General features: G+C 36.7%; 1 protein-coding gene and 1 non-coding gene across 2 annotated transcripts in view; one reads left to right on the top strand and one right to left on the bottom strand.

Moving 5' to 3' along the window:
• Positions 1–13,401, top strand: part of LOC124359678 (disintegrin and metalloproteinase domain-containing protein 12) — a 192,888-nt gene that overhangs the window by 107,185 nt on the left and 72,302 nt on the right. The window contains exon 2 of the mRNA XM_046812619.1: positions 619–719. Within this exon, the coding sequence (XP_046668575.1) occupies positions 619–719 (101 nt within the window). The remainder of the gene's footprint in view (positions 1–618; positions 720–13,401) is intronic.
• On the bottom strand, positions 4,009–4,079 carry Trnac-gca. Its single transcript has one exon. It is a non-coding gene; the product is annotated as a tRNA-Cys (tRNA).

Genomic DNA, 13,401 nt, shown 5'->3' with positions numbered 1-13,401 from the left:
ATATTCGTTATTCTTCACCTCCATCTTGGAATAAGAAAATACCCTTACAGTGTACATCTCAGCAAGCTAAGGTAGTAGTAGCTAAATAAGGATACGCTGTACTGACTCATTAATGGCGTGTTTCTGACTGCCTTTGTGACACTTCATGTCAGAAATGAATTACCAATTTCACTTCTTGTCACTGAAGACGAAAGTAAACATCAAATTTTCAAGATTGCATTGTCTTCTTACAGGTAAACATGATTATGTGCGGTTCTCAAACTCAGTGGAATTGACTCGTGTAATATGCGACAATGTTATACTTACGACATGACCTTACTAGAGTCCAGGTCAGTCACGAGGACCTTCCACTCTCGTCTACTTGCTGCCGCAGGTCACGAATATTCACACTTTCACATTCTTGCGTACAAATCGTAGCAGTTTTTACCCGGTATAGTGTTTACGTCTAAGTTATGCTTTAATCTTGGTTGCAAGGTTATTTTGGAAGTGCTTTCGAATTGAAAGTACTGATTTGTAATTTTCTTGTGAAATTCATTGCTTTGGCTGTAATTATTACCAGTCAACATTATTTAAAATGTTCATTGTAAGCATCACTTGACGACAGCTGTTGTGTTTCAGGATTGACCCCGGCCCCAGAATTCTCGCGACAGGCGGTGACCAAGCCTCGGGTTTATCACGGCAGGGAGAAGCGACACATTACGTCCACCAGAGCAGACGAGGTATGTAGACAGTGGCCCTAATGTAGCAAATTACAATTTTGTGACTTTTGTATAACCCCTTAGTAACATGTCCTGCGTGATAGTAGTGGGCAGAAACAGTCATCAGGTTCATATCTGGTGGACTTTGATTTTGTAATGGATTAAAAATTTAAAATATTAACATTCTGGAAAGAAACTACTTTAGGGATCTACTTCTGATTCGATTACGCATTACTTTACGTACAGATATCTATCATATGTCGGCCGACATGTTCTGTAATAATTTCAATAAACCTCTGTTTTCGGTCCTTCGTTATTAATATATTCTTTGAAATGTGTAGAAATTTTATGTGGAAGTTAAGTAATAATAAATAAATGAATGTTTGAAATATAATGCGGGTAGTGTGGTTATTTTAATTCTCTTTTATTTTAATTAGTTTTTCAAATTGATTTTAAGGCATTGAATGAAATGTAACAATTATACTAATTTTAATGATAATTCGATGTTAATGATTAGGATAGTTTTGCTTTTTCAGTATAGAATTATCTGATAGATTAGGGAAGTGAGATTTACTATGTTAGAAAAACTTGTTAAAACGTTATATTCGTTAATTTTTCATTACCATCGCAATCTAAATAATTAAGTAGATTGGCTAGTTTTATTTATCACTTTACGTATGAGCTTAATAGTTGAAAATTTCATAGAATTGTTCTAGTTTTTTGTTGGTGGTGTGAAGTAGTTATGTGTTAATCAGATGCCTCATTTTGCGTTAGATTCGTAACTGTTTCCAGCTACATTATTTCAGGTATATTAAAAACAGTACCAGTTCGAGAACACTTGAGAATATTAGATATTACGGCAAAAACTCAGGTCACCTGTCAGCTTCCCTTTATAAACAATCGCAATCTATGAATGTGTGGTTCAGTGCTGATGGTTAAAAATAAATTCGGAGGAATTCAATTTCATGATGTTTTTATAAATTATCGTAATAGCCCTCAAAATGATTTGATAATATCTCCCATCTTCTTTCAAAGTAGTCTCTACGACTCGATTTCTAGGCTTGGAGTTTGACTCTGGTCTTACTTTGCAGCAGTATATCAGCCTCTTAATAACCAAACTGAATAAAACCTACTACATATTCTGACGCTATCAAATGGTGTAGATTTTTAATAGTCTGAAAGAAGTCTATTGTGGCTATTTCAGTCCCACATCTCATATGAAGTCATTTTTGGGCTAATTCCAGCGAATCATTCAAGGTCTTCCGGGTACAAAAGAGGATCATCAGACTTCTGACAGGGGTCTCCTATAACGATTCTCGTAAACGCCATTTTCCATCCCTTAACAACTTACCTCTGCCTCATTGTATATCTTCCAGTGCCTTTTGTACGACAAGCAAAACCTTGATAAGTTCGTGTCCGGAAACAATACTCACGAACACTTTACAAGGAATATATCATTTCTGCAATACATCCATCCAACTACATTTTATAAAAAGATCCATACACTAATCCGGCATTACTCACTATCGTCACCTGCCATTCCAATTGAAGAAGTCTAAACAGTTCAAGAAATTTCTCTTGCGATATTTTTTCATTGAATGTTTCAGAATATATGGCTTCCTCGGATCCCAATTAGTCCCTAATAAGACATAACTGATAAGAGCTGTGTATGTTCTTACTTCTTAATAACTTAGTAATTCTGATTTGTCTATATTTAATTTTCATGTAACTTTATCAAGGTGATGCATACATTTATTATCATAGTGACTTTGATAGAACCAGTTCTGTTGCTTGCTAAATATGTTTCGTACTTCTCTTACGATTACCGGTCCTTTAACACTTTTACATATACTAGGCGTGTCTGATGAAGCCTACAGTGTTTTGATATTGTAAGAATATCATACATTAAAGGATCCAATAAATGAAGTATATGAATTAAGTTTGAATTTACCGTTGACACACTCGATGCTGTGGACGCGGACCACACCCTTGTACCCACGCCCTGCCCGAGGCCGTGGGGATGTGGCAGTGTCAGGGGTGTGGCGATGAGGTGTCTTCTCTATTGTTCCACATCACGATAATCCGATCACCGTCTCCCTGCACAAACACCTCACGTCGCCTATCCTTCGGCCTTTTAGAGGATCAGTTTGGGCGTTGACCATAAGGCGATTGGCAAAAGGCTGCGGCTGTTTCGTTCTCTATAGCTGTCACTAATTAAGCAGTGATATATTTGTCCTAAAGTCCATGTTAGAATTTGTAGAAATAGAGAGATTCTAAATCTTCACGAGGTTCAAGTGAGGTTCCAGATATTCCAGTATTAATGTTTACATTTGCGAGGAAAATGTGCGGTTAATTGTAAACATATTTCAAATTTATGGATGTTATCCTTGACTTCGACAGGTTTAAAAGTTAGGAGGAAAAGAAGTTAAAATTGAAAAGAGGAGAAGTTGGAGAGGAAAAGAGGGACTTAGAATTACAATTGTTAAAGCCACTCCCTCACTCTATAGACTATCTGTCTTGGTTCGCCGTTTGGTCAGACGATAGGGTCGGGCTGGGGTTTGATAGTATGTGGTGACGAAGTGGCGATCAAGTTCGATAGTACAGGGAGAATAGCTAACTGAACATTTGCACGTCGCACTTCATTATGGTACTATCCAAGTTGGATGGGAGGGGGGATTTATATATTTTAAAAGAACAATCCTATAAAAGCATTTGTCAGTAGAGCTTGAATGACGATGTAATTGATAGTAAAAATTTAGTGTGGGGTTTAAGAGGATAACTTGAAGGGAACACTTTGATACAGTCGTTATGGAAATGACTATGAAATTGGTATGAAATCTTAAGACTGGCACTTGAAAGGATCATTTGGGAAAGACACTATGGTACAGACGTGATCACGCCTTATCGCCTAACCTCACTGGCAATGTCGAGAGCAGTCACCACCTGGTCTGAACTGGGTGGAGTTAAATGGTATATAAACTAACTACAGAGTGGCAATTACTAGAGTACAAAAAGTTGAGGTCACTTATTCAATAGATAGATACGCAGTAGTGACGGTAACAATTATTGTCCACCAATGGCGGGCGACCATGATATGCGAGTCAGCTAAATATTTTTAGCTATTCCTTTGATCTCGTATCAGCATCATAGAACTAGTAGTCAATCTTTCTTCGGTGGGCGCACAATGTACCATTTTGCATTGGAATATATATATATATATATATATATATATACATTTAATTAAAATTTGTATAAATGGCAATAGCCGAATTTAATTTTTTTTCAATAAACATTGAATCACAAAAAGTACTTGCTCCGCCGGGACTCGAACCCGGATCTCTCACTTTGCGGGTGAATGTGCTACCATTACACCACAGAGCCCTACTTTTTACGATTCAATTTATTTTTGTATTTGCCGTATCTGTCACATATGTGTTTAAATAACCAAACTAACATATGATCGGAAGACCAAATACTGTCAAATGACTTTTATTTACATTTAATTTAAATTTGTATAAATGGCAATAGCCGAATTTAATTTTTGTTTTTTCAATAAACATTGAATCACAAAAAGTACTTGCTCCGCCGGGACTCGAACCCCGATCTCTCACTTGCCGGGTGAATGTGCTACCATTACACCACAGAGCCCCTTACTTTTTACGATTCAATAATTTTGTATTTGGCCGTATCTGTCACATATGTGTTTAAATAACCAAACTAACATATGATCGGAAGACCAAATACCTGTCAAATGACTTTTATTTACATTTAATTAAATTTGTATAAATGGCAATAGCCGAATTTAATTTTTTTTTTTCAATAAACATTGAATCACAAAAAGTACTTGCTCCGCCGGGACTCGAACCCGGATCTCTCACTTGCCGGGTGAATGTGCTACCATTACACCACAGAGCCCTTACTTTTTACGATTCAATTATTTTGTATTTGGCCGTATCTGTCACATATGTGTTTTAAATAACCAAACTAACATATGATCGGAAGACCAAATACCTGTCAAATGACTTTTATTTACATTTAATTAAATTTTTGTATAAATGGCAATAGCCGAATTTAATTTTTTTTTTCAATAAACATTGAATCACAAAAAGTACTTGCTCCGCCGGGACTCGAACCCGGATCTCTCACTTGCCGGGTGAATGTGCTACCATTACACCACAGAGCCCTTACTTTTTTAACGATTTCAATTATTTTGTATTTGGCCGTATCTGTCACATATGTGTTTAAATAACCAAACTAACATATGATCGGAAGACCAAATACCTGTCAAATGACTTTTTATTTACATTTAATTAAATTTGTATAAATGGCAATAGCCGAATTTAATTTTTTTTTTTTTCAATAAACATTGAATCACAAAAAGTACTTGCTCCGCTGGGACTCGAACCCGGATCTCTCACTTGCCGGGTGAATGTGCTACATTACACCACAGAGCCCTTACTTTTTACGATTCAATAATTTTGTATTTGGCCGTATCTGTCACATATGTGTTTAAATAACCAAACTAACATATGATCGGAAGACCAAATACCTGTCAAATGACTTTTATTTACATTTAATTAAATTTGTATAAATGGCAATAGCCGAATTTAATTTTTTTTTTTCAATAATCATTGAATCACAAAAAGTACTTGCTCTCCGCCGGGACTCGAACCCGGATCTCTCACTTGCCGGGTGAATGTGCTACCATTACACCACAGAGCCCTTACTTTTTACGATTCAATTATTTTGTATTTGGCCGTATCTGTCACATATGTGTTTAAATAACCAAACTAACATATGATCGGAAGACCAAATACCTGTCAAATGACTTTTATTTACATTTAATTAAATTTGTATAAATGGCAATAGCCGAATTTAATTTTTTTTTTCAATAAACATTGAATCACAAAAAGTACTTGCTCCGCCGGGACTCGAACCCGGATCTCTCACTTGCCGGGTGAATGTGCTACCATTACACCACAGAGCCCTTACTTTTTACGATTCAATTAATTTTGTATTTGGCCGTATCTGTCACATATGTGTTTTAAATAACCAAACTAACATATGATCGGAAGACCAAATACCTGTTAAATGACTTTTATTTACATTTTAATTAAATTTGTATAAATGGCAATAGCCGAATTTAATTTTTTTCAATAAACATTGAATCACAAAAAGTACTTGCTCCGCCGGACTCGAAACCCGGATCTCTCACTTGCCGGGTGAATGTGCTACCATTACACCACAGAGCCCTTACTTTTTACGATTCAATTAATTTTGTATTTGGCCGTATCTGGTCACATATGTGTTTAAATAACCAAACTAACATATGATCGGAAGACCAAATACCTGTCAAATGACTTTTATTTACATTTAATTAAATTTGTATAAATGGCAATAGCCGAATTTAATTTTTTTTTCAATAAACATTGAATCACAAAAAGTACTTGCTCCGCCGGGACTCGAACCCGGATCTCTCACTTCGGCAAGTGAGAGATCCGGGTTCGAGTCCCGGCGGAGCAAGTACTTTTTGTGATTCAATGTTTAATTGAAAAAAAATTATATATATATATATATATATATAAATATTTTGCGAACGAACTGACGTATAGACTTGATACTGTACTCGTAAAATCATTTTTACGTGCGCAGTGTCATGTTTCATCATGGCCATATTCTTCTGTGGGATTTGGCTTAGCGCTTACCTCGTCTAGCTATGTGCAGGACATCTCGAGAACGCTTTAATCTGTAGACTCTAAGTTTGTTACCTTACACTTTATATATAGAGGTATAAAAGAAAACAAAACACGTTTCTTAACTTTGAATGCTTAATATTTCGTGACTTCTCAGTGACATTATCAAAGCCATTGTATAAATAAAATATAAACCTTAGAGCAAGATCCTTGGAGATAGATTTCTATACATGCTGTGGATGGCAGCTATCAGAATGTAGGTATTGCATACTATTTGTGTCCTTGACATTTTAGGTTTAAAGCGACCGCTGTTTAATAAATCGTCTACATCAAGAAAAGACACGGAATTTTGTGACGTTTTCCAGGTGAATTTTAATGATAAAAAATCACTTCGTTGTTCTAGGAATTGTTGAACATTTTCTATCCCATTACTCCAAACAAGAAATACATCATCGATATAACAAAATATCAAATATATCATGTTTGTGTGTGTATATATATATATATATATATATATATATATATATATTACCGAAGACTCGTGTTAAACTGTATAAAATATATACAATACAAAGGAGGCTTCAACGAAGCGAATGGTATAAGATTAGCGTGCAGATGAGCCTTATTTAGTAGCCGTTTCGCAAATGGTACTCGCCTGATCCACATCCATAACTGTCTAGGTTTACAGATACCAGGCTAGATTTAGAGGTTAGCAGATTTACAGCTTTTAACACCGAACATAAGCACGCAGTAACGAATACGATTAACGCCCATTACATCGAATTTATATAGTAATCAGAGAATAAGATTTGTTAGAATGCAGGTAAACGATTCAACAATCTTAATTCCCTAAGGCCCCAGTAATATATTTACACAGTAATCACTATAATTAACACGGATCTAATCCGAGAGCAGTAATTAGGTATTGGATTATAATTTTAATGCATTAACATTCGCTGCTTTATGAAAGGCGCAATTATAAAGGAATTGAGTTCTTCAATAACGCCACCATTGTTTAACTCCATAAAACTGTGAGTATCAAGTGTCGATCGAAACTAATTGGTTTTATTTGTTCGCTGGGCGTAACCTCAGGAGGGAAGTGGGCGATGAAAGGTAATGTAGTCTTCCACAGTTAAACAAGGCAGTGAAAAATAAAATCTTCATCGGCCGAGTTACATGGGTTCTAGATAGAAAGAAAATTTGATCAATGTGCGTTAGTTATTAACATCGTCACTTGGACACATGTACCGACTTTAGGACATATGGGACAGTAGCAGTGTGCGTCCGCTGCAGTCAGTGTGTTAAACTATGATACATCTGTAGATATATTACATGTTGTGTAAGCGCCATGCACTATTTAATTGCAACTGTCTTAAAAGATAGGATGTAGTTTTTCCTTGTTCGTGGAAATTTATGATGACTGGTAGGAGGATATTAACATTAACAATAGTAATGGGGCTAAGAATAGATTGATCGCCGTTAGGCCATTCTCACATGCTCACGTAATTCTGATTTTGAACTCTGCATAAGTATTTCGTGTTGTATTAAATAACGAGATAGTCAAAATGTTGTGTTTACAGTTCATCTCTACCAAAGTATATTTGGCTCGAACAACCACTAAGAGTTAAACAGGATTGCTTATTATTAAAGAGATTTTACCTGTAAGAGGTTTAGAGTTTTGTATATAGTCATATATCCATTAAATAGTGGTTGGTAAGTATGTATTGTTAAACATTTTACGTTAAACACACAGAGATTAAGTTCTTTCTCCAGAAAATATATCTTATTACCCTGTATATTTCAAATAAGTTTTTTCAGTTGTGGGTAAGTATGAATACATTTGACATTCTCAGAAATTAACCTGAATTTGGCGTTATTTCAGATCAGGTCTGATTTATATAATATTTTGACACATTATTGCCATTCGGAAATACCTTAAACACGAAGGATAAAATCTAACCAATTTAACTGGTAGTTGTTATGCAACTATTTCTTCGTGGTTCTTATGCTCCGGTATGGATAAACTCGTGACATGGCTACCTCTGTTCGCAAAGGTGAACTAGGCCATAAAGTACGACAATGGCTGCCATTGCTGGATGAGTGGGTTCACTGTCTCCGTCACTTCCAAGTGGCAAGTTTACTTCTCCATCTTCCGCTCTCAACTTGTACAGTTCAGTATTTCCATTTCGAATTCAGTTTCGACTGTCACAATGACACGGATGTGATTACTGTAAAGAGTTGTAACGTTTGTTTGTCACACTGCCGATTTACTGTGTAAGGTGCAGATCCAATGTCGTGTACACAGGATCTTGCAGTTGTGATGAGATGGTAGAATAACGTGCTGGTATTAGAGTAATAATCTGTTATCATAGACATTTTACTCATGCATTAAGAGCATGTAAAATAACTATTTTATACAATTCAATATTTTAGAATCCAAAGAACGCGAAATTGTGTGTAAAAGGAATTAAAAGGTACGATAATGTAGGAATACATAGACATTAATCGCGGTTCACAGAACAACTGAACAGATTCAAAGTTGTGTGAGCGTTTCACACTGTATTAGGCGCGCAGAAAACGACATGAAAGCTAGAAACGGTTCGGGCGGCTTCAATGCCTCTTTCTGCGGCACAAAGTGTGTAGTAAAGCGTGACGCCGTGGCCTTAATGAAAGAAAAATTCACTTAAAAATGAATACACCCCACCCTCGCTGCATCACAAATGTGTCTAAATCATTGGGTTTGTGTGAGAAATGGCTTAATCGCTTGTTCTGACAACGGCCGCGTTTTCCAATACGGCCACAACACAATCTAGGTACAGTCGCGTATTACTATTGTGTAAAGTATTGGGCTTGTGTGAAAAATGGCTTGATCGACTGTTCTGACAACGGTCGCGGTTTCCAACACGGCCACAACATAATCTCGGTACAGTCGTGTATAACTATTGTGTAAAGTATTGGGCTTGTGTGAAAAATGGCTTGATCGACTGTTCTGACAGCAGCCGTGGTTTCCACCACAACCACAACACAATTTCGGTACAATCCCGTATTAATATTGTGTAAAGTAATAAGTTTGAATGAGCAATGGGTTGATCGACCGTTCTGATAGCAGCCGCGGTTTCCAACACGGCAACAACACAATCTCGGTACAGTCGTGTATAACTATTGTGTAAAGTATTGGGCTTGTGTGAAAAATGGCTTGATCGACTGTTCTGACAGCAGCCGTGGTTTCCACCACAACCACAACACAATTTCGGTACAATCCCGTATTAATATTGTGTAAAGTAATAAGCTTGAATGAGCAATGGGTTGATCGACCGTTCTGATAGCAGCCGCGTTTCCAATACGGCCACAACACAATCTAGGTACAGTCGCGTATTACTATTGTGTAAAGTATTGGGCTTGTGTGAAAAATGGCTTGATCGACTGTTCTGACAACGGTCGCGGTTTCCAACACGGCCACAACATAATCTCGGTACAGTCGCGTATTATACTATTGTGTAAAGTATTGGGCTTGTGTGAAAAATGGCTTGATCGACTGTTCTGACAGCAGCCGTGGTTTCCACTACAACCACAACACAATTTCGCTACAATCCCGTATTAATATTGTGTAAAGTAATAAGCTTGAATGAGCAATGGGTTTATCGACCGTTCTGATAGCAGCCGCGGTTTCCAACACGGCAACAACACAATCTCGGTACAGTCGCGTATTAGGCCTACTATTGTGTAAAGTATTGCTTTGCATTAAGTTTTTTCGTGAATTTATTTGACGTAAAATATTTTTCATCGTTTGCAACAAGAAAAGCCAAATATAAAAAGTACATGAAAAATAACACAGAAAGCATGATGTGGGTTTAGGATGTAGATAAAGCAGGGCATTGGGACGTTTTTGAGCTCATACATATTCAGAATACAATAACTTCTTCCATACTACCATACTAAAGATGGTTGGTGGATCTGCAGCACTGAAAGTTATCAGTGATTTATTTTGCATCCTTGCCATCTTGTAGTTCATTTCAGCTGTATTGTTAACTTACAAAGGTAACCTAGCTAAGGAAATAAGCGCACGCCGTATTTTTCTAATATAATATAAATTGATCACTTATGTGGGTCAAAGTTCGTGGCTAATGGCTTTGTTTATTCACGTCATGTGCCCAGTTAATAGTGCAAGCAGTTGTAGGGATGCCTTTGTGTATTTCAAACAGTGGGTCCGTGGTGCCCTGAATACTAACTTCGTCCACACGTGCCCCTATACCTATAGTGTGGCTATATTTTATATTTAACAACGTCTCATTCAGCTTTTGTGAAAGCGTATACTCGTCTCCTAAATACCGTAAAGGAAGTTAGGTTAGGGTACGGATCTTCACGCTGTTGGGGTACAGTCGCAAGTACAGTCAGTGTTGACCCACTATGGTTAGACCCACTAGTTTTGTGGAACAATATCACAGACAGAACCATATGTATTCTAATGATAATGTTTCTTATTTGAAACCGCATCGTTGCACGAAATATATTTAACAGTGTTGTTGGAGATGCGTTAAACGTTAGTTCGGCTAAATTTGTAATCATTAAAACCTGACCAAGACGGAGTGAGAGATCGGTGCTGTATCGATGTGAGGTCCTGGTATGAATACAAGGCTAGGATGCGGGTAGGCGGGTGCGGGCCGGTAACGTAAGTAAGCCCCCCGGGGGTACATCGCTGCCTGCATTATGTATGTCCCCGCGGCTCTGTGCGGGGCATCAAACCAGCAGCCACAGCCGCTGTCCGCATACAGTCAACCCTCCAACACCCCCCCCCCCCCACCCGGCAACTATCCGCCGCGTGTACAAGTAAACATCGGGTGAATTAATTAAATTAAGTCGTTGCACCTCGCGCAGCTTCTCGTTGTGTACTGGTGCTGAATTCCCGCTTGATTAGTCCATTCAGTGGGGTACTTCATTTGCTTGCCATCCTTATTGCAGTGTGTTTATCGATTTTGTTTGATTAAATTATTATCTTTAGCTTTTCTCGAATTTAGAAGTTGGAATAAACCAAAGTTCCATCCTTGAGCTTTGTTTAATTAATCACGCACGCTAGGGGACAATTATTGTACTTTTAATTACGTTACCTACTATTGTTTTTTAAGGTATTAATATGCTTTGCATTTGTAATCTTGTAGGCTATAATATTCTGTCATTCAGTACGTCATAGTGTTTAGATTTTAGCAAAATATCTTATGTATAACAGATATCTAGAAACAAACCTAGTTATAGATTTTAACGAATCGCATGTTGGAGCAACTCAATAAACCTGTTGTAGCGAAGAAAGCCCTGCGTTGTGTGGTGTATCGAAACTGATATGCTGCTCGACGTTGGCCCAGAACTACTTTTAATCAAGACGAAGCGTTCAGCAATTGTTTGATAAATTGTTGACGATAGTCTCGACGAAACAAACAGATTGAAAGATTTGTGGTCAAAACAAAGATCACTTTACGTTTGTGAACGTTACTTGAATATGTTTAGAATCTATGATTCTGAAAAGAAAAACTATAACTGAAACCAGCAATAGATAAATTTAGGAACACAATGTTACACGATTTTGTGTACGAGCAGCAGCGTCCGGATTATGCTTGGACTGAGAGTGGAAGTAAATTGGCAAATTGATTTTGAAATATGGATTACAGTAGTAACATTTTATAATGTTTTGGATAGGCCTATAGTTTTTCTTAGACTGTCTTATGAATTAATTAGTTTGTTATTGTTAAAGGTTGTGTGTACCTTTCTCTAGACAGTTCTATGGCAAGTTCACAGATAGTTCTTTAACAATAAATCAAGATGTTAAGTTATAAAAATAAATAAATGACTGTACTCGTCCAAGTTGAACACGTTTACTGTCCGATTAACATTATGTAAGTATGAAAACAAATAAAAAAACTATATTTAAATTGGTTTAAGAATTGAGCCTTTTATTACTGAATTCCTTGTCTTAATACATTTTATGAACATTGATCATATTATAAATTGTAAAACACACGTATGGGAAATTTCATAATGTCAGATGGCACTCACTGACTTCGCGTTTCAAATGTTTACATATTCTCATTATTAAACTCTTGAAGTAGTGTTTTTTTGTAATTTAAACAAGGAAAACTGAATTAATAATAATAGCAATAATTATAATAAAACAGAGTTTTTAAATATCTCTGGTAGAATAGCAAATATATTGGTTTTTAATTGAATACTAACAAACGTAAATGTGCATGTTGTTTTACGTTAACTTAAAAGATCGAGATATCGTTATATGTAAAGCTTCTATTATCTCGCGAGGTCTACGAATAAACAATTGAAAAAGCTACAGTAATAACAATTCAAAAAGCAAAAATGGATTTGGAAGCGTATTTACGTTGTTTATGAAATGACACACCTAACATAATTCTACAACAACAAAATAAGATCGTAGAAGTATTTAAAACTGTTCTTATGGGGATAAAATCAAGATGGATGGCTACCAGTTACAGCCACACTAGTGGTAGGGCGTCCCCTCCTCATAATATGTGGCTCACACATCAAAGCGGTAGTCAACTTCAGGCCACACGTTTAATAACGTTATTACTGTGATTGTACTTGTAGTCGCTTCTACACTCAAGACTCGTGCATGACCTTTCACTCGGTACTATATTATCCACACAAGAGAACCGTATATGACTTATGTAGAGTACGACTTATGCAATTCGAAAAAGATATGGATTCTCTTCTTTCTAACCACTGGTTTAGGACAATGTAGTTAAATGCTTCTCTAAGAAAACTGTTGATATTCAGATCTGGCGGAGCAGTGCCCAGTTAATGACATTTAATACTTAATTTTCCAATGGAAGAGTTCACTGTTAATACTGAATAGTATGTAGTGCGCATAACCAAGAACAAACCCGGTGTCATCACAGTGGCCACGCAGGTTAGAGTGTAAGCTGACATTTACTAGCTCCATTGTTTGTTGTTTGTTTTGTTGCTCCATTGACTAGCAACAAGTCGAAGAC

The sequence above is a fragment of the Homalodisca vitripennis genome, chromosome 4 (assembly GCF_021130785.1).
Source record: "Homalodisca vitripennis isolate AUS2020 chromosome 4, UT_GWSS_2.1, whole genome shotgun sequence".
Lineage (NCBI taxonomy): Eukaryota > Metazoa > Arthropoda > Insecta > Hemiptera > Cicadellidae > Homalodisca > Homalodisca vitripennis.
This window is presented reverse-complemented; position numbering and strand designations above follow the sequence as displayed.